General features: G+C 44.7%; 1 protein-coding gene across 6 annotated transcripts in view; it reads left to right on the forward strand.

The window, feature by feature from the left end:
* ITGA9 (integrin subunit alpha 9) overlaps positions 1 to 21,990 on the forward strand; it is a 374,600-nt gene that overhangs the window by 227,643 nt on the left and 124,967 nt on the right. For all 6 annotated transcript variants that reach the window (XM_526172.9, XM_054681668.2, XM_054681665.2 and 3 more), the window contains one exon: positions 5,265 to 5,415. In XM_526172.9, the coding sequence (XP_526172.3) occupies positions 5,265 to 5,415 (151 nt within the window). The remainder of the gene's footprint in view (positions 1 to 5,264; positions 5,416 to 21,990) is intronic.

Genomic DNA, 21,990 nt, shown 5'->3' on the forward strand with positions numbered 1-21,990 from the left:
ATTTGATTAACACTTGTGCTAGCCTTTACTCAGGCTAGATTTATGATGGCAGCAAAAGAAAAGGTCATGGTTTTTATGTCTAAGACTTAAGGAAAATCTAAGTGATCCAACAGAATATTATTAAGCACCATCCAAAAAATTATCTGGATAGAAGAGGAAATTTTTGCTTTAGTTGCCTTAGTGATTCAGCATATGTGGTTGATATGGAAATGTATTGCATTTACCCAACAAGGAACTTTGAATGGTAATCCTAATGTACAGTGATGAATGAGGACAGAAAACAAGTTCTACAGAGATTTTCTGGCTTGACACAGCTGCCAAGATGTCATCAGTAACATCTGCCATTGAGTATAGTGAATGAATTGGTGCTAAACTTAAGTACAAACCCAATAACGCAGTCAAAAAAAAGCCAGCTGCTATAAGATATACTTGGGTAGGATTTTTAATAACAAATGAGCAATATATTTTCAGCAGGCTATATATATGCTGTAAGATAAGCTTTATAGAAGCAGTACACTTTGTATCTTATGTTGACTACTAATAATGATTTTCATATAAAAGCACAGCAAAGCGATCCATGTACAAAGTAATATAACCCACTTAAAAGACTGCACAAGCAAATTAAAATAAATGGGGAAATTTCTCAGGGAATAAAATTTCTTGAAGATTAGAAACACTGTTCCTCAATAAATAAGCACCCCTGGAATGTTTAGCACAAAAACTCTATGCTTGATCGTTTTACTATTTCAGCAGGACTGTCAGAGAGGTTGGTCTTTGTGGAGTCCTGTTCCTTTCAGGTGTTAGTAAACTTTCTTGCCAGAGCCCTTCCCGACTGAGATGGAGTTGATATTAGAGCCATGGCTGGGACAACCTTCATGCCAAAGGAGGTGTGCTGCTAGTTGCAACTCAGACCCTGCATGGCCGGGTGACCTCAGTTGGGTGGGTTCCCCTTTCTGGGGCTCAACTTCTTCATCTGTAAAATGTGAAGGGGGAGCTGATGATCTGTTGTGGGGATGTCATGGATGTTCATTCATTCAAGTGTTCACTGAACACCTGCTAGGAGAGACCAACCTCTCTGACAGTCCTGCTAAAAGATGAAAACAATCAGGCACGGGGTTTTTATGCTGAACATTCCATGGTGCTTAGTTATTTATTGAAGAAGAATCTTTCTGATATTCAAGGAATTTTATTCCCTGAGAAATTATGTGCCAGGCACTACTCTGTCACTAGGAGTTCAACGATAAGCAAAGCCAGAGAAGGGTCCTGCCCCTGATGTTTAGATTCTAGTGGGGGATAGACAGTCCTTAACCAAAAAGCCCCACAAACAAATGCATAACCACAACTTCGATAAGTGCCATGAAGGGTTGATGGGGCACATGGGGGGCGGGGGGCTCATAATGGGAGGATTTATTTCACCTAGGCAGGGAGATCAGGAAGGATCCCCTGGGGACATGATAGTCAGGGGGCTGGAGAATGTGGGTTATGTTGGAGAGGAATGAGTTTTGAAGGGATAGGAGTTACTGGGTTCTCATACCAGCACAGCATCTTCTCTCTCTTCATCTCAATTTCCTCATCTCTCTAATATGGGCCTAATATCAAGACCCTTTCTCAGTGTTGTGAGGTTTCAGAAGGATGACATATTTGACAACACCCAATATCATGCTGGCACATCACATTTTCATTTCATTTCTAAAAATAACTTTGGAAGCAGAGATGTGCTGTTTTAGTCAAAGACTTTTTTAGCTTTGGAGAAAGAATGAAACCCCAGCTTTGAGGCTCCTCTAAAAAAAATCTGAGTTCACATTCTGCCCTGGAAGTTGCCTGGCTGCTTCCCTTAATCACAGAGCCATGTTTGAATCACTTGACTTTGAAATCCCAGGAATGACTTTGCTGTGTGATTAAGTGACAGAGGCCCAAGGTTTGGGGATTGGCAGAAGTTTAGATGTCCCTGGCCTGATCCCTTACCCTTTACATATAAGGAAAGGAAGCTGATCACATGAACAACTAAACTGGAATGAGGAGGCAGCCCCTCCTCCATGGTCCTGGGCTCATCTATACTGTCTCCCTGCCAAATATTCCATGGAAACCTTGGACACTGTCTGATGTCAGGACTACTTATGAATGCCTGTCCACTTCCTTCTCAAGATAAAGCTAGGTTAGCACTCTCTCATAACTCAAGCCTGAGGTTTATTCTTTTAATCTTCCAAAAGCAAACAGAAGAACAGAAATAACCTATCCACTGTTTAAGATTAAAATGGCCAACAATAATAAATAATTGCCACAATAGCTTGAGATCAGGATCTTAATTTATTGGAGGCCGTTCAAGAATTTGCAGCTCTTAAGTTAATTTTTCACATCTTGTTTGGATCCTCAGAGCCCGTGCTTTCAAAGCAAGGCCATCATATTTCTCATTGCACATGTTATTCTTGTTGATGTGCCAGACATGCAGGAGAGTGAGGTCCTCTCTTCACGGATGGGTAATGAGGATTCCACCCCCCAGAAATTAGTATTTCAAAGTATTTTTGCCTATGGAGATTTTGAAGAGTTCTCTTCTTTTGCATGGTGTATTAGCTGTATTAATGGTTGCAAACAAGAAAAACGTATGCTGGTTAATTTAAGCAGAAAAGGAATTTATTAAAAGGATGTGGGGTGGTTCAGAGCATAGACAAGAAGGCTGGGGAACCAACACAGGCAGGAAACAGAGGAGGCAAGGCTTAGCCCAGGGTTCCACCTCTGGGCTCTTTACTCCTCTGTAGCTACTTCAGATGATCCCTGGTGTCTCTGTGCAACCCTCAAAATTTGTAGCCCTGGGTGGGAGCATCTGTTCTCACATCGCTGCCACTTGATCACCCTTAGATCACATGATTTCACTTAGGCAAGTGCCCACACCCTAGTGATCAAGAAGAGGGGAAAGAGAGGGTCTGCCCCCTTTCTGCTGATGTGCCGCCCCACCTATCTTGAGATTCCCCCAAAACACGAGGATGTCAGGATGCTGAGTGGCCAAAAATAACAACCGTTCATTATACAAACCATTATATCCTTAATTACATCTTCCATTAACTGGTTATCCAATTAAAACTGGCCACTCACATGGATTTATTTTGTTCAAAGGTCGCATCACACAATAATCATCAGTCTCTCATGCATCTTCATCCTTGTCATCTTCAGCCTCAGCCTTATCACCGTTCTCATCCTAGCCCCGTTCACTCACCCCTGTCCTGGGCCCCCATTTCCCTCCATCTCCTCACCTCTCAAACGTTCACCTCTTTCTCCTCCAACTCCCAGTCTTTCACCCTACTTCTATTTCACTACAAAATAGAAGCAATCACAGAGGAATTCCCGCATGTTCCTACCACCCATCTACTAATGCATCTTCAGCTCACCTCCAGCCAGGCGAGAACAGTCATTCATCAGACCCCAGCAATTGTTGCCTGTCATGTTTTCATTAATTGTTGCCTCTCAATGGATCATTCCCATTAGCATGCAAATATGCTATGATAATTCCCATCTTAATAAAAAAGAGCAAAAAAACTCCCTGGAGCCCACTTCCCCCACCAGCTACCATCCAATTTCTCTGTTCTCCTTTAGAGAAAAACTCCTCCAAATAGTTGTCTGTCCTCATTGCTTCCATTTGTTCTCCTCCTACATCTCTGAAACTCTCTCCAGTCAGGCTTTCCTCCCATCGTGCCACTTCAGCAGTTCTTATCAAGGTCACCAGTGACCTCCAGAAGGCTGATTCCAATGGCCAGTTCTAATTATTCCCATTGTTCTGGCCTGTCTGCCATATTGGACAAAATTGATCCTTCCTTTCTTGAGACTGTCCTCTGCGACCATGTGGATGCCTCCTCTCTCGATTTTCCTCTTCCTTCTCTAGCCATGCTTTTCCAGTCTTGTTGGCTGACACCTCCTCATCTTCAACTCCTAAATGTGAGTCCTCATCTCTATCTATACTCATTTCCTAGTGATCATTTCTAGTCTGTCCCAAATGTATCCTAGCCCAGACCCCTCCTTCAACTCCAGACTCATGCATCCACCTGCCTCAAAATCTCCTTTAAAACCCAATAGGCATTTGGATTTTCTCTGCTGAACCTTCTCAACCCAGTCTTTCCCATCTCAATAAATGACAACTTTTCTCTTCTAGTTATTGAATCCAAAATCCTTGAAGCAGTCCTTGACTCCTCTTTTCCTAACACCCTTCATCCAGTCCATGAGAAAAATCTGTTGGCATGACCTTTGAAATGTGTCCAGAATATGACCCCTTCTCACCCCCTCAGCTGCCATCACCCTGGCCTTCACGTTCATCTTCTCACACCTGGATTGTCACAAGAGCCTCCTACTCAGGCACCCTGTTCCTCTCCTGGCCACTCCACAGACTGTTCACATCATAGCCAATGCGAGCCTCCTTTAAACACTAACGTCAAGTCACGCTGCTCCTCTGCTCAGAGCCCTGAAGGGGCTTCCGAGGGTCAAACCAAGGTCCCCGTGCTGGCCCTCAAGGCCCTGTGGGATCTGCTGCCCCAACTCCCTCAGTCCCTCTGAGCTCAGTCCTTCCTGCTCTCTTTATCACTCCTCTCCACCTGCACTGACCTCCTTGCTGTTACCTGCACATGCCAGGCACACGCCCACCTCAGGACTTCTCCTTTGCTAGTCCCCACATACCGTGTTTCTTGCTCCCCTTCTTTCTTCAGGTTTGTACTGAGAAGTCACCTCATCAGTGAGACTTCCCTGATCACCTTATTGTAAATTGCACCCCACCTCCCTTGCAAGTCTGGCACGTTCTATCTTCCTTACCCTTTGTAAGTTTTCTCCACAGTTCTTACCACAATCTGACAGACATATTTGCTTCTTTCTATGTGTGTTTTCTCTCTCCCTGAAGCTACCAGGACTCTGTTTTCTTTGCTGCTACTTCCCTAGCACGGAGTAATGGCTGGCACATGGTAGGCACTCAAAAATAACCGCATGAATTCATGTACAAATGAATCCCACGCTTAGGTTGTTAAGTTTTTGAAGTTTGATGTACAAGATTTCATGTGAGCCTCTAAACAGTCTAGTGAGTTAGGCAAGGTAGAACCCTGTGCTTTACATGAGGAAGCTGAGGCCCTAGAGCTAACTGATTGCCCAAGGACACATGGCTAGTTAATGGGGCTCCTGGAACTTGTAGTTCTGATCTCGGTTTCTGCCCCCCACCTTCAACTACCCCCTGTGCCTCATGTTATATTAGTGTAGGCCTCAGGGCATTCATTGCTGTCTATTTTTCATTACAGTATGGATGAGAAAACCCTGTATCTAGCTTTGGGGGCTGTGAAGAACATCTCCCTAAACATCTCTATCTCCAACCTCGGAGATGATGCCTATGATGCCAACGTGTCCTTCAATGTTTCCCGGGAGCTCTTCTTCATCAACATGTGGCAGAAGGTAAGGAGGGCATCCCTGTAAAAAGAGCAGTTGTTCCATCTGGTGCGCTTGCTGACTTTCATTATAGCCTGGAATAGGCAATGATTCTACAAGCACTAATCCTTTCTGTGGACTATCATTTAGAATGATTAGAACTTTTTTCTTCCTGGGCTTAGAAAACATGTTGGTATAGCCAAAGAAGCAGCCGTAAATGCCCACAGAGTGCCAGAGAAGTGTCTGTATTTATGTAGTCTCCCATCCCTTCTCTCTTGTGGAATCCTCTCCCTATGGTTTTACATCTGGCCCCTTCTTGGAGATGATACAGTTGCTGTCTCCAGCACACACATGTTCTAGAGAATTCCAGTTTTAGGTCAGTAGTTGTGAAAGTAAGGGCAGATCACTGCTTGTCGTGTTAGTTATTATGTATGATGTACTTGATGTTTCTAGTAGAGGGTCACTGCTTTGGCCTGTGCTTTGGATTATTTATTTATTTATTTTTTGAGACAAGTCTCGCTCTGTCACCCAGGCTGGAGTGCAGTGCCACAATCTCGGCTCACTGCAACCTCCACCTCCTGAGTTCAAGTGATCCTCCCACCTCATCCTCCCGAGTAGCTAGTACTACAGGTGTGCACCTGGCTAATTTTTGTATTTTTTGGTAGAGACAGGGTTTTGCCATGTTGGCCAGGCTGGTCTGGAAATCCTGACCTCAAGTGATCTGCCTGCCTCAGCCTCCCAAAGTGCTGGGATTACAGGTGTGACCCACCGCCCCTGGCCTTCCTAACATATTTGAGTGAATTGAGGTAGTTAAATTATTTCCACAAATTGAGTGAGTTTTTTTAGAGTAAATTAATTTGAATGAAGTGAAGTTTATATAGCATGACTCAAAGGTACAGTGCTGGTATTCTCCCCTACCCATAATCATCCCGAGTGTACCACCTCTCAGAGGAAGTGAACAGGCTTCCCTGCAGACAACAAGGGGGAACAACTGGACAAAAGTCGACTCTGCTCTACCCAGTGTTGCTCTAACTGTTGATAGCTGTTCAGCTGGGACTGCTTGCAGCTTTTTAATATTTACAGCATTGAACGGGGGTGCCTTGTTCTTTATGTTAAAATGGAACCAAAATCACTTTCTGTGGAAAACCTTCACTCTGCCCACCGATGAGCACTGGGCATACATTGAGCAGGTCAACGGCGTTTGTTCAGGCACATATTCTGTGGCCTCAATAGTGTTGACAGGTTTGTGCCAAGCCTGCCCAGCTTAGGGGACAGCTGAAATGCTCAGAGCCACCAACAGTAGAGGCACTCCAAAACTTTCCAAGAAGTCATCTCAGATTCCCTGCTGCTTCATAGCTTTTAGGAGCTCCAGGGTTGAGGGAGGCCACAAAAGCAATCAAGGACTGCAGGAGGGGTGTGCTTTCCATCCACTTTCTATATTCTAAAAATTACCGCTGGATTAAGCCCAGTCAAGAGAGAACCAAGTATCTGTAGGGTTCAAGTATCGATGGCCACACACACAGTATCTTTTACAGAATCGCATGTGCTGTGATGCCATCTCCCTGTGCAGGGTAGGTTGGTAGGTGGGGGAGAGGGGCTTCCTTGGGGATTTGACCTGTGGAACTCATCTCTGTGGTAACTGAAAAGATGTAGTTGGCAACTGGCTCATTACATTACACAGATTTCTCTCACTCAGGACCCATGCGAGAAATTTCCTTCCAGCCTCATTTAAGCTATTTCCAGACTTAGAAATAGCTGTCCCTTTGCCTGAGAATTTTGGCTTGTTTTTACCTTGTGACTGACTAGGCTTCATTCTCTTTATTGGCTGCTAGAAAGCTCAGAGCTGACCCCACTCTGTCAGTATATAGGACTTCGTCTTACTATTTTATAAACTCACTAGCCTCCTGTATCTTGCTTTGCTCCCCCTTTACCATGCTTTTCTTTTTAGCTTGGAGATTGCATAATATTCTACCATATGGATATACTGTGGATTTACCTTAAAAATTCCTCTTATTCTGTATTTAGGTTATTCCCAGTTTCTATATTAAGTAAAATTGTGAGAAATGTCTTTTACGGAGATTAGTACCAGTAAATGATCATATCCTTAGCTCTGTAACTTTTCAGAGGGTGTGAAGTCACATTTTTGACCACCTACTATACACCAGGGACTTTTTGCATCTCATCCGCATCCCTTCTTCACTGCATGAGGCCCAATGTGTGTGAATTATTGGAGGAGCACTCTCAGGAGAAGAGGGGCGAGGGAGCAGGGAGGGGCAGGGGATGGGCTGGGAGGGATGTGCTGTCAGGTCAAAGCTAGCCTTGGTCTGATTTATGGGCTGGGAAGAGGTGGGGAAGCCCTGGAGCATAAATCACTCTGCAGAATTGTCCCCCCTTGAAGCTGCTGGGGACAGCATCATTTTCTACCCCTGTATCGTCATTGGCCACTGGAGGGACGCAGGCGTGGTGAGTAGCCTCCCAAGCATGCTGGACAAGGAGGCTCTAGGAAGTCAAAGACAATGTGCCTGGGAAGGCCACAGGTACAAGCCATTGGCCACTGTAGCTGGCCATGGGAAAAATGGGAGCACATCATTTTGATCTCTTTGCCATTGAATTCCAGCAACCTTTGAAACATTTGTCACAAGGAACCCTAGGTTTCAGTTCGACAGAAACTTGACAAAGTATCAGGCTCTTCGGGACGTGGTGAGTGTTAGCTCCAGAGTGGTGACGGAGCAGGGAGGTATCTTGTAGCTGCTGTGGAGGCAGGGCCAGCCAGAAAAGCAGATGGGCAAGACGACCCTCAGGGTGGCAGGAAAAGGAAGGGAAAAGAAACAGAAACTACCCTTCCAGGACTCCAGCCACGCTGCAAGGTTGATAAACAGCGGATGTAAATGGCATCACCCAGCCCCGGGTAGGATTCTGACAGGACCCAGTGGCTAGTGAGGGGCACCAGGAGAGCCCCCCCAACCTGCTTAACAACCCACAGGCCTAACAGGACCAACATGGGCCTGTGAAATATTCTAATGGGTAAACTAAGAAAAGCATGACTAAGATACAGAGGGAAAGCATAAGTTTTAAAAAGATTATTAATAGAAAACAAAAGTAAATTTTACAGAGCATCTTCTTTTTGATGAAAGTCAAAAAAAATGAACAAAGTGGAAGATCAGACAGTAGAACAATAGACTGTATGAAAATGGAATGGACTGGGAGGCAAGCAAAAATAAATGTTATGGATGGGATAAAGAAATGTTACAATGAAACCAGGAAATCAGTGGCAGAATTAAAATATGTTATAGTCAGGAAAGAGCAGAATCAGCAGAACAGAAAATTGATTTAATGATGTGGAGGTGTTTTTGAGAAGCTCTGAGAATTCAGAGAAAAAGAACAAAGCAATAAAAACGGATGACAGTGAGGACTATATTGTGGAAGGTGGAAACTGGAAAACAGCAAAGAGAAAATGGTTCCAGAATAATTGGAACAGAAGCCATTCCTTAGACAGCAAAGGAGGATCTCCATTTCCTGAAATGGGTGCAGCAGACACCAGGCAAAAATATTTAAAACATTTTAATGTCTACAAATAACTTCATGAAATTTTTAATTTTAAGGATATGAAAATGATACTATTAACACTTAGCAGAAAACAAAGAAACCAGTTTCTACAGACTTTTCTGTAACATTAATGTCCAAAGTTAGAACAGTATATTCCATTGTGAATTTTAAATTCAACACACAGCCAACTTGCCCTCCATTGTGACGTCAAAATAAAGATATACTCAGATATATGAGACTTCATAGGCTACTACCTCTTCCAGTTTGGATTTCCCCAAAAGCATACCCTGATACAATGATACAGGTACAGGTAGTTTATTTGGGGGTGGGCGATCTCAGTGGTGAGTTCAGACAGGAAAGAGAGGAAAGACAGGAAGGCGTGCATTTATAAGCAGGTTACTGCCGTAGGCACCTTGGGCTTGTCTTCCTCAGACCCTCCAAGAGACTGTGTGTAACAAACCTCACATCCACTTCACTCCAGGATGAGGAAGCTGCTGGAGGACCGATCCCCCAGCTCCTGTCATTCATCATGGAGAACCATTCCCTGGGCATGAACTCTCTGGCACTTCCAGCCTTCTCTAAGTAGGTCCACACTCCGTGGGGCCAGGAAGCAACTCAGGCAGAAAGATGTGGGAAGCCTTTGACCTGGAGGGGCATGGCTTCAGGTGACCAGGACTGTGGCTGGTTCTGGGGAATGTGAGCGAGGTGCTGGCCACATCTGCTATAGTAACCATGAGAGCTTCCTGAAAAGTAGTTATTTACTGATAAACTACTCAAGAATACAAAAGTAGTTGAATAAAAAGTGTGCCACAGCCAAATAAGCATAGAATGAAGCAAAACAATTTTTATAAATATTTACAATAGTAAGCAAATGTAAAAAAAAGTATTGCCATGGTAAATGCATAATTTAAAAGATTAATAAAAATAATCCCATAATCTCAGTTATACCAATAACAATTTGAGAAGAAAGTTGACATTGTGACTCCTCTGCTTCACTTTCTTCAGAAAGGAGTTCAGACTCCTCAGCTCCTCATGAGAGGCCGTCCTGAGCCTGGTCCTGCCTGCCTGCCTTTCTCCCCAGACCCCTGGCTCACCATGCCCCCACATACTCACTTGAATCAGTCGCCACTTAATACCAAAGCTGCCTTTACCCAGGAATCACCCCCACCCCCCCATTTTTGTTTAATGAACTACTATGTCCTTAAATCTCAGCTTAGGGAGCCCGTGTGCAGGCTCCTCACCTGGCTGCACAGGATCTGTCCACAGAATGAATAGATGGATGGATGGGTGGGTGGCTGAATGGTTAGATAGGTGGGTAGGTAGATGACTGGCTGGGTGACTGGGTGGATGAGTGGGTGGATAGTTATGTGGATAGGTGAGTGGGGATGGCTGGCTGGGTGGATGAGTGGGTATGTGGGTGGATGGGCAGGTGAGTGGATGACTGGCTGGGTGGATGGGTGTGTGAGTGGATGGCTGGCTGGGTGGATGAGTGGATGGGTGAGTGGATGGCTGGCTGGGTGGATGGGTGGGCGGGTAGGTGGATGGATGATTATTCATTTTGTGCAAAGTTACAGAGACTCAAGGCCCAGGCCTCCAAGGTTACCTATCTTCTCTGTCATCACACAGTCCATTAGTTATGTATTAGCTTCTAAGACTGAATACAAAATATCCCCTGCAATGGATTTTTCTGTCTTCTAATGCAAAACTACTTTCATAGATTTATTCTGGATTATTTTTTCCTTTGAGGGAAGGCTGCTTATAAAAACATGGGGTACACATGGATGACCATCTGCTGGCTTTTTTCTCTCCTAAATAAAGCTAACTTGAAAACACATTATAAAAGAGGGCTTAATTTGTTGGTGGCTACTCTGCTGGCTGGCGTGTGCTGTCCAGCCAGAGCACAGGGTATTATGGCCAGCAACTGGGTTTCCTCAGGGGCAGGCCCAGTGCACCGTGTTGCCTGCCGGGCAAGGAACCAGCAAAGCCTCACTACAGAGTGAAAATTCCTGGGGTGCCCTGTGGGAGCAGTGAGAGGGAGCTCCTGGGGCCGAGGGGTGCTGCATGGTTAAAAAGGAGCATAAGGAAGAATAGATAACCACTGCATCACACCAGGGTCACCATTCACACTGGGTTCCATGTAAACGACACCTCCACAGAATATAATGTGAGTGGTGTCCCTGGAGATGTACAGCTCTATGGCCCTGGAGTCAAGGTAAAGCCTCATTTTAATTTTTTGCCATGGAGCCGTTTGGCACAAAGGACTTTGGCTCTTCTTGCCTTTGTCAAACAGCCATGAATTTGTTTGGACAGCAGTTGTTGAATGCCTGCTAAATGCTAGGGACTGTTCCAGCCACAAGGAGACACAAAGATCTAGTCCCTGCTCCCAGGGAGCTCATGGCCTATTGGGGCCAAAGGCATGTCAGTAAGCAATTAAAGCACAAGGTGCCAGCTGCTCTACAGAGGTGCTGAAACGTTGTTTGAAGCATAGATATGACAAGGTGAAGCAAGTCATTACCACAGTGGCTAGTGCCATGTTGGACAGAATCCTTGGATAAGTACTTAAGGTACATGGATGAGCCTCCAAAGGATCTGATGTCAGCTGATTCCTACATTGCAGAGCTAGGGTGGGTGGGATGAGTCAGTTTATTTGGCTGGTGAAGGAGGAACCTAGGTTGGAGCAGGGATGAGAGGGCAGAAGAGAGCAAAGGAGGAGGGGCAGGAGAGAACCCAGTAGGATGGAAAGAGGCTGCCCATGTTGAACAAAGGGCCAGTAACATTTCTGGTGGCAGGGAGATGTCAGGACATTTTAGAAATCTGATGCCTGCTGTTACAGGCCTGTCAGGACTTTACCACTCATAGGTTCTAAGAAATCTCCCCTCCCCACCTCATTCTGTTTTGTTTTTAGCCCATTCTGGATTTCTGCACTCATGAATGCCTCATGTGACCAGGGGTAGGAAGGGAGAAAAACTCAAGGGGCTGGGGTTATGTGTACATCTTCATGGTATTGACTGTTATGGCATGCATGGAAACAGACCTGGACATGAAAGGATAAGCTTCAAGCCAGGTGCACGAGGGCTCCCAGCTGACTTTTGGGTGCAAAGAGGATGCAACAGCTTGCCACAGAGTGATAGAGGAGGCCATGCTAGGAGAGAAGGGAGAACAAGCAGGGCAGGCACCCTGGCCCGACTCTTCTACACAGTGTGAGATGCTCTCTTGGTTTGGGTCTCCCAGATGGCGAGGAATTCAGGGAAATTTCTTTATTTGGGAGATACAAGAAACAATGGTAGGGGGTTGAAGTGATATAGTAGGGAGGTGAAACAATGGTAGGGAGGTGAAGTTATATAGGCAGGAGGCAGTGAATGAAAAGTGAGCTGTTAAACCAACTACTACAGTGGGCAATGGGGCTTATTCCTGCAGGGCAACTCTAGGAAGAGTAAGGGAGCTGGGGGTTTTATACTCCTTTCCTCAAGTGTCAAGAATTGAGGTCTCCTGGGGCTATTTATATTCTCCAGTACTCCTGCCCTCCCATATGCATGGCAGGAGAGACCTACATGGTTTTGGAAAAATGCTCTTGGGTGCAGAGATGCCGTAATATAGCCCCTGGCAGCTGGAAGTGGGCTGGAGCATTGTGAGAGTGCAAGTAATGTGGTCAGGGCTCACCAGCCTCTGCCAGAGAGGCCCACAGGATTAGAAGTATCTCTAACCTGAACACCTCACTTTCTAGACTCCTGGAAGTTGTAGGTTGGTCTGATAGAGCCTCGCTGAGGTTCTCATACAAGATCTAGTAGCATACACCTCACAGTGTGCAGGAGTGAGGTGAGGCAGGTGTGGTATGTGGGTGAAGAGGACCAGGGTGGGGCAGGAGGAAGCAGTGAAGACAGTGGGAAGATGGAGGGTTCCAGCTTCACCCACAGGGCAGCAGGCTCATAGCAGCATTCAGTGGTTGCCAGGTGGGAGTAAGGCCCAGCACACTCTATTTTCTAATAAAACCGAGAGATCTTATGACTTTGGCAGCTAATTAAAATGTTTTCTGAACATCGTATGAGCCAAACAAAACATGTCCAGTGACCGCCTCCAGCCTGTAGGCCACCAGCCTGTGACCTCCAGCCTGGCTGTTTTCCGTATATTCTAGTCCGGATCTGCATTTCTGGTAGAACTAGTCTGTCTGCAGCCTTACTGTGTTTCATGTTCTCTCCTTGGCAACAGATAAATTAGTCAGAGATGAGAGTTTGGGGCTTCAAGTGTCCGAGTGTCTGGGGAAGGAGAGGAGTGGAGAGGGTCAACCGGAATGTAGTGTCCATGGAATTTATAGAACTCATGATGTTTTGAAAACTATTTGCTGGCTGGAATATTTGTACTTCACAGTGATTGCAAGAAGCAGCTAAACTGGAGTTTGAATTTTAGAAGCTGCTAGAAGTAAAATAACAGGCAACCAGTGTGAAATAGAGGGAAAGTGTAGCTTTGGTGACCAGCAGATGCAGAGTTGAGATTCCAACTCTGTTTCTTGTGGCCAGTGTGGCCTTGGCTCAAGGGTCTTCTCTCTGTGCCTCAGTTTCTTTCTTTATAAAGTGGGATTGTGCCAAGGATTAAATGAGTCCTACACCATCATGTACAGTCCCACTTGTATATGATGGGTACTACCATGGTAGTCCCGACTCTGCCACACATGAGCTTATACTTTATAGCTCATTCATTTACTCAGAAGAGATATACTGATCACCTACTTCAGACCAAGATTAAATGCTGAGGGGGAAGAGGAAAATAAGGCAAGAATATAAAACATAGAATGTATGTCAGGGGGTGATAACTCTTCCTTTTAAGCCAAAAATTATCAGTCATTGTCTTAATGAAGGATTGAGAGAGAGAGAGAGTGTGTGTGTGTGTGTCTACATACTGTAAAAAAAATAGAGACAGTGTTAAACTGAACATTTTTTAATTTAATGAGTTGCTTGTACTTAAGAAAATAAAATTATATGAAAATTAATGTGAAGCAGTAAATATAGGTCAGTTCAATAAATGTCTGTGTTGGCTTTTGTGACTCCTGATTTTTTTTAAATAATTCTTGTTGATTTTTTTTTTCCATTTACTTACCATTTGCTTAAGTATTGGAGTTTTTGGTTTAGGGATATTGACTTTTTAAAACCAAGATATATAATTGTTCAAATATGTGATGCACGTAATACATAATAGCGAAGTTTAGACAACGAGGAGAATAATGCCCTCCAAAAACAATGGCAGGGGGCTAGGTCCTGACTCTTTCAGACTGGGCAGGGAGGCATCTGGCCCAAAGGGCTGGAGGAGTGCGGTATGGGATTCAGACTTTTTATCAGGTAGGCAGTGAGTGAGGTCTTGACTGAGAGAACAGAGAACGAAGAACAGAGGCTAGAGACATCTTAGAGGAAGAACAAAGAAACAGTGCCGACAGGCCAGGAAGGTCAGAGACTCAGTGTTGGGACTGCTGGAAGAAAGACAAGTGAGGAAGAGGGGTGATTGTGAACTCAGCAGGGAGAACCCAGATCCTCTACTCCTGATCATGCCCTAGCGCACAGAGCACTGTAAGCTCGTGAGGAATGTGCTTCGTACCTGGCATCGGTTGGCCGTAAGTCACTGAATTTGGCTAATAAGATGTTGCATTGTCTCTGATCTCCTTGAGAGACTGAGATAGATGGATAGGCCCTAGGTCCTTATTTCCTCCATGGGAGGGTATTGTGGGAGGGGTGATGATGTTCGAAGGGAAGCTCATTTTTGCTGTTTCTAAGGAGTATAATTTGAGTTCCAAATTAAACTGGTCTTCCAAGTTGGGGTTTGGAGGCAGTAAAGCACCAGGTCAACTTTCAAGGCTTTCAGTGGCTAATTTTTTATGACAAAAGGCATCGAGGGCTTATAAGTTTGTTTTTCTTATCAAGTGATTCTTCAGATTATATCTACCTTTACCACAGAAAGGGTGGTCCCTTTCTTTCAGGAGTGGTTCTCTCTTCACTTTCAAGGCAAACCGCTCAAGATGACACCAGGTGATAAAACAGATCCACTTGCTAATCTGGATAGAGCAGGAAGGACTTAAACATTTATGTGTTTGTATACCTTTATTTGAGGGAGTGCTTTGGCCTGTTTTTAGACAGAAGGTTCCATACAGAAACTGCATCTGTGCAGGAGAACAAAGCAAATTGTGTTAGAGCCGGGAAACCAAGCATTGAGCAACAGAGTGGTTCTTAGGCAGAAGTGAGCCTCATCCCTCAGTGCTGGGACAGATTACAGCCTTCCTTCACTGCCGCTTTCATTCAGCGCAGGGACTGATTTTCATTGTGTTCTGCTTTCTCTGGTGTCTCTTGTCAAGTTAATAGTAGCCTCAAGTAAAATTCAACCCTTAGATGTTTATAGTCATCTTGGCCTGGCCATTAAGATGATGAATGAACTTGCTGCTTGCCCTGGTAAGAGAGCCCTGAGGGTGGATGCCGATACTTAGAAAATAATAAGTCTTTTCCGCCCCCTTCCTGTCTTTAATCCAGTGCCCCAAGCCCCCTGGTGACTTTACCTTGAACTTCCTGTATAACGCCAGGTAGAAAAGCCTCACCTGGCTCGAAGCCCACTCGAGGCTCTAACACAACAGCAAGCTCTTTATCTTGCTTTGTTGGTCTTCCCCATCCGCTTATCAGATGGAAACTCGGCATTCCTCAGAGACCCTTCAGTGTTTCTCAGTTGCTTCTGCAGGCCCTTCCCTTCCTCCTTGAGAGGACAAGAGAAGGTGGCGGGGAGCAGGTACCCCGAGCCTGTGTTTGTATTTCCTCACCTGGATTACCTGTGGCCCTTGCATCAGGGAGAGCCCAGCCTTGAGTGAAACTGCCTGGGAGACAGGCTGAGTGCTTCCTGCGGCAGTCGGCAGTGAGGAAGTGGTGGAGAAACGCAGATGTCCATTTCAAATCACAAGGTGGCTTCAGTATTCCGCCGCGGGGCTCAGCTTTCACGTATATGAAAAGCTTCATTTGTGTATTCACTGCGTTTGGAAGGAAGGCTATGTTTTGCTTTAGAAATGTCAACAGAGCTGTAGTTACGACAAGGATCAATTAAGAAGGACGTTTCCCAGAGCCGCAAGACTTGAGTGAATCTGTGGGGGGAATTTAGAAAACATGTGTTAAACCTCTAGATTTCTTTTTTTCTAACTAACTGCAAAACAGCAATTTAATAATTTCCTCTTTTAAGGGGAAAAGGGGGAGTCTTGGATTTTAAATCTTCCTAAAGCAGCACAGCATCTCTTGAAAAGAAAGCCATGAAAGACTACTAAGCTAAGGCGAATAAAATAAAATTTTCAAAAATCGAGAACTTCGGTGTGCTAGTCTGGGTTTCCCTGAGCAGATCCTGAGATGAGGGCTCACATGCAAGTGGTTCATAAAGGATGTGTTTCCAGGGGAAGACAGGTAGGGAGTGGAGAGACGCAGGACAGGGCAGGACTGAAACTCAGGCAGAGTCCCTCAGAGCGTGGCCTCAGCCTGATGCTGCAAGGGGGATCAGAGGTGTGAGTTACGCCAAGGTACTGTTCCATCTCCAGCTTAGGAAGCTGGGTTTTGTTCTCCCGTAAACACCAGTCATTGGTTAAGGGCCACTTAGGGAGGAATAAGTGGTGGAAAGTGGTCCTAGGCACTTTCCACCCAGGGGTGAAGTGTAGACAGTGGGGCTTCAATAGCTTAAGGGCAGAACAAGACCCACGGTTCTGGCTCTTGGAGCCAAATGAAGACTGAAGCCACAGTGTGCATATAAAGGGAGTCCAAGGAGCATTGGGTGGGGCATTGAAATTGTTTGCTACGGTCGGTTTACCTTCAACTGGTTTCCTTCTTGTTCTGAAGGATATATTACAAGCATATTGACAAAAGTCTTTGAACTCTTGAGGTGTTTGTATGATATTCTGTGTCAGTTGCACATGGGATGTTTCTACCAGCATCTGAATTGGGAAATTGACATATACAGATGCCCGTGGAATTTAACAGAGAATGTGAATGTACGGCTACAGTCCGTCACCATCCAGCTTGCCAGGGCTGTCATTTCATCCTTTTGAGGCCAGGCTTACAGACAGTCTGGGTTTCCACTGCCCCCATGCTCTGCCTGTGATGTGTGGTGGCCTCTGGCATTGTTGTAACTCAGGCACCTGAGCATAACTAGTGAGCCTGTCCTGCTCTCCCAAGCAAGTCTGTGTTTAAAATCAGTTAGGAATATGTTGGGCTGCATGTAACAGAAAAGCCACCTTTTTTAGCAGCTGATCCTTGTGAGACTTTTATTTTTCTTTGGTAATAATAAATTAAGAAATGGGCATTTCAGGGCTAGTATGCACCTGTGTGGTACCCACAGGAACCCCATTCCTTCTGTCTTTCCTCTCAGCCTGTCTTCATAGGGGTTTTCATCTCCATACTCCAAGCCTGGGCTTTCCCTGATGCTGCTTTTTGGTTTCCGCTTCCAACACTATAGCTGCATTCCAAGCAAGAAGGAGAAGGACAAAGGGCAAAAGATCTGCCTCCTTTTAAAGAGCTTTCCTAAAGCTCCACTTGACATTTTCCACATATATCTCATTGGCCAGCACCATGCCACAAGGTGGGGTGGCAAATGAATTTTCTCAGCTGGGCACATTGCCACTCTAGACAGAGTCAGAGTTGTGTTTATTGGGAGGAAGGGAAGAGTGGCCATTGGGAAGCACCAGCAGAGTCAGCAGGGCAGAGACCTGAGAGAGGTAGTTTGTGAGTGTGTATCCCTGAGATACGTAGCAGAACTGGGGAAGGACTGCCCAGTGAGTCTACTCCCTTCAGTATTTGTCAGATCCTGCTCAATTATAAGATGATCTTTATCTGTCTGCCTTATCTATCTTCACTGATGTGTATTTCTTATTTTCACAAAATGCAGCCATTTCAACGATGTTGTCAATGTGTTTGGATTTCTGTCCTTCAACAGAGGTGCCACAGCTCCATACTAGGTCAATCCATGCAATAAAGACCAAGTTCCAGAACCCCTGTCCTTCGGACCATTTGGTATATATAATTTCCAGGCCCTTCTTCACTGTTCTGTTTATCACTCCCTGTGCTGTCTCTAGTTTGGCATCTTCCTTTTTAAAATAGAACCCAGGCTTGAACTGCAATTCAACCAGCCCAGCATAGTTATTATTGTCCCGAGTCTAAACATGATATTTCTGTTAATGTGGTAGCCACAGCACAATTCTATTTATTCTTGAGGCATTCCCTCTTTTATTTTCTTGGTCTTTTTGTGTTATTTGGAAGTGTAATCATGTCATTTATACCCTTGCTACTCAAATATGGTCCATGAACCAGCAGGGTGACATCACCTGGGAGTGTGTTAGAAATGCAGAATCTCAGGCCGCAGCCCTCCGGGGTCAGGATATGCATTTTAACAAGACCGTTGGGTATTTGTATGAAAATGAAAAATTGAAACCAGGGCGAGATATCCAGGGCCTCAGAGGAAAATCTCAAAATGGTCAGGGAGGTCCCTTCTTAGAGATGAGAAAGTCACTCAGAGGCTGCCATGGCCTAAGACTGAGACAAAGAGAATATGTCTGTATACAACTAAAGAAAAGGAGAAAAGGTTCCCTGGGCCAGAGAGTGGCTAGAGACTCGATTGTACTCAGACTTGCTGTATTACCAACAGGTAATGTACAGGACAGTCATGACCTACACCTGGCTAAATCCAGTAGTCATTTTTCAGTCTTCTTTCTGGACCCATCAGCATCTATTAGTACAAATAACGACTACTTCTGTTATTATTATTATTATTATACTTTAAGTTCTAGGGTACATGTGCACAACGTGCAGGTTTGTTACATAGGTATACATGTGCCATGTTGGTTTGCTGCACCCATTAACTCATCATTTACATTAGATATTTCTCCTAATGCTGTCCCTCCCCTTGCCCCCAACCCCACGACAGGCCCCCATGTGTGATGTTCCCCTTCTTGTGTCCAAGTGTTCTCATTGTTCAATTCCCACCTATGAGTGAGAACATGGGGTGTTTGGTTTTCTGTCCTTGTGATAGTTTGCTCAGAATGATGGTTTCCAGCTTCATCCATGTCCCTGCAAAGGACATGAACTCATCCCTTTTTATGGCTACATAGTATTCCATGGTGTATATGTGCCACATTTTCTTAATCCAGTCTATTATTGGTGGACATTTGGGTTGGTTCCAAGTTTTTGCTATTGGAAATAGTGCTGCAATAAACATACATGTGCATGTTCTTTATAGCAGCATGATTTATAATCCTTTGGGTATACACCCAATAATGGGATGGCTGGGTCAAATGGTATTTCTAGTTCTAGATCCTTGAGGAATCACCACACTATCTTCCACAATGGTTGAACTAGTTGACAGTCCCACCAACAGTGTAAAAGCATTCCTATTTCTCCACATCTTCTCCAGCATCTGTTGTTTCCTGACTTTTTAATGCTCGCCATTCTAACTGGTGTGAGATGGTATCTCATTGTGGTTTTGATTTGCATTTCTCTGATGGCCAGTGATGATGAGCATTTTTTCATGTGTCTTTTGGCTGCATAAATGTCTTCTTTTGAGAAGTGTCTGTTCATATCCTTTGCCCACTTTTGGATGGCATTGTTTGTTTTTTTTTCTTGTACATTTGTTTAAGTTCTTTGTAGATTCTGGATATTAGCCCTTTGTCAGATGGGTAGATTGCAAAAATTTTCTCCCATTCTGTAGGTTGCCTGTTCACTCTGATGGTAGTTTCCTTTGCTGTGCAGAAGCTCTTTAGTTCAATTAGATCCCATTTGTCAATTTTGGCTTTTGTTGCCATTGCTTTTGGTGTTTTAGACATGAAGTCCTTGCCTATGCCTATGTCCTGAATGATATTGCCTAGGTTTTCTTCTAGGGTTTTTATGGTTTTAGGTCTAACATCTAAGTTTTTAACCTATCTTGAATTAATTTTTGTATAAGGTGTAAGGAAGAGATCCCATTTTCCATCATATGAATATGCCACAATATGTTTTCTCCATTATCCTGATGATGGACATTGAAGTTGTTTCTGGTTTTATCTTTTGTGAATAAGGATACTAAGAACATTTTTATACCAGTTTTCATGTGCATGTTTTTTTTCATTTATTGAGTAAATGCTAGTGAGTGTAGGTGCTGGCTCAAAGGGTCACTGTTTAGCTTTATTAGAAACTGCCAAATAGCTTTTCAAAGTGGTTCTGCCTTTTACACCCTCACCAGCAATGTATAAGAGTTTGAGTTGGTCCCCATCCTTGTATATTCAGTATTGTCAGTCATTTTTATTTTAGCCATTCTGGTGTGTAATTGTGTTTCTTTGTGATTTAGAGCTGCATCTCCCATATGACTAATAAACACCTTTTCACCTGCCCCTCAGCCATTGGGGCACTTATTTTAGCCTGTTCAAGTCTTCTGCACTCCCTTCTTCTGGGGATACTTTTCTTCTCCTGTGCTGTGGGACACTCCTCACCCCAATTCTTCTCACTGGCCACTCCTTTTCTGCTTCCTTTGTTGGGTTCTCCTTATTTTGCCAACCTTTCAACATTGGAGAGCCTCAGGGTGCGGTCCTGAGAATGCTTTTCTTCTGTGTATACGCATTCCCTGGATGAACTGGTCAAGTCTCATAACTTCATATCATGGACATGCTGACAACTCCCAAATTTTCCCCTCCAGCCCAGAGCTCACTCCTGAACTCCAGCGTTGGGTACCAAATTGCCTGTTTGACCTCTCCACTAGCTGTCTAACACATTTCTCACACTTAAGATGTCCAAAATGAGTTCCTGATCCTCCTGACACCTGTTCCATTTGTAGGAAACAGTAACTCCATCCTTCTTGGCTCTCTCTTTTCTCTCATACACCACATCTATTTCTCAAACACCCTGTTGGCTGATCCTACAGAGTATCTCATAATCCAGCCACTTCTCACCATCACCATTGCTTCCATCCTGGTCCAAGTCACCATCGTCTTTTGCCTCATTATTGATTGGCAATAGCCTTCTTCATAATTGGTTTCCGTGCTTCCACCTTTACCTCTTACACTCCTCCTCTTACACTGCTTTGCTCAGAAGTCTCCAGTGGCTTCTCATCTCATTGTAAAGCTTAGTTTTTTATAATACCTCTAAGGCCCTAGAAGATCTGACCCCGTTGCTGCTTCTCTGAACGTGTGTCCTATCACTTTCTCCCTTGTAGCCGCAGTGGCCTCCTTCTGTTCCTTGAAACACACTAAGCTTATCCCTGCCTCAGGGTGTTGACACTGGCTCTTCCCTTAAATAGGCACATAGCCCACTCCCCATTTCCTTCTTGTCTCTGCTTAAATGTCACCTGATTAGAAATATCCTACTACTCCAAACACCCTATCTGTCCTCTTTATCTTGCTTTTCTCTATAGAACCTGTGACCATCTGGCATACTATTTTTTTGTTTTGTTTTCTTGAAACAGAGTCTCCCTCTGTCACCCAGACTGGAGTGCAGTGGCATGATCTTGGCTCACTGCAACCTCCGCCTCCCTGGTTCAAGCAATTCTCCTCCTCAACCTCCCAAGTAGCTGGGATTATAGGTGCATGCTACCATGCTCAGCTAATTTTTTGTCTTTTTAATAGAGATGGGGTTTCACCATGTTGGCTAGGCTGGTCTCGAATTCCTGGCCTCACGTGATCCTCCCTCCTCGGCCTCCCAAAGTGCTGGGATGACAGGTGTGAGCCACTGCACCTAGCCAGACATACTATTTGTTTGTTGCTGGTTGTCTTAGTCCTCCTACTGGAATTAGGTTAGGTTTGTACATATAATATGCAATGACTTTTTTGAGACAAGGTCTCACTCTGTTGCCCAGGATAGAGTGCAGTGACATGATCTTGGCTCACTGCAACCTCCACCTCCCAGGCTCAAGCGATCCTCCCAGCCTCCGGAGTAGTTGGGAATACAGGCATGCACCACCACACTTGGCTAATTTTTGTATTTTCTGTAGAGATGGGGTTTTGCCATGTTGCCCAGGCTGGTCTTGAACTCCTGAGCTCAAGTGATCCACCCACCTCAGCCTCCCAAAGTGCTGGAGATTACAGAGTGAGCCACCACA

The sequence above is a fragment of the Pan troglodytes genome, chromosome 2 (assembly GCF_028858775.2).
Source record: "Pan troglodytes isolate AG18354 chromosome 2, NHGRI_mPanTro3-v2.0_pri, whole genome shotgun sequence".
NCBI lineage: Eukaryota > Metazoa > Chordata > Mammalia > Primates > Hominidae > Pan > Pan troglodytes.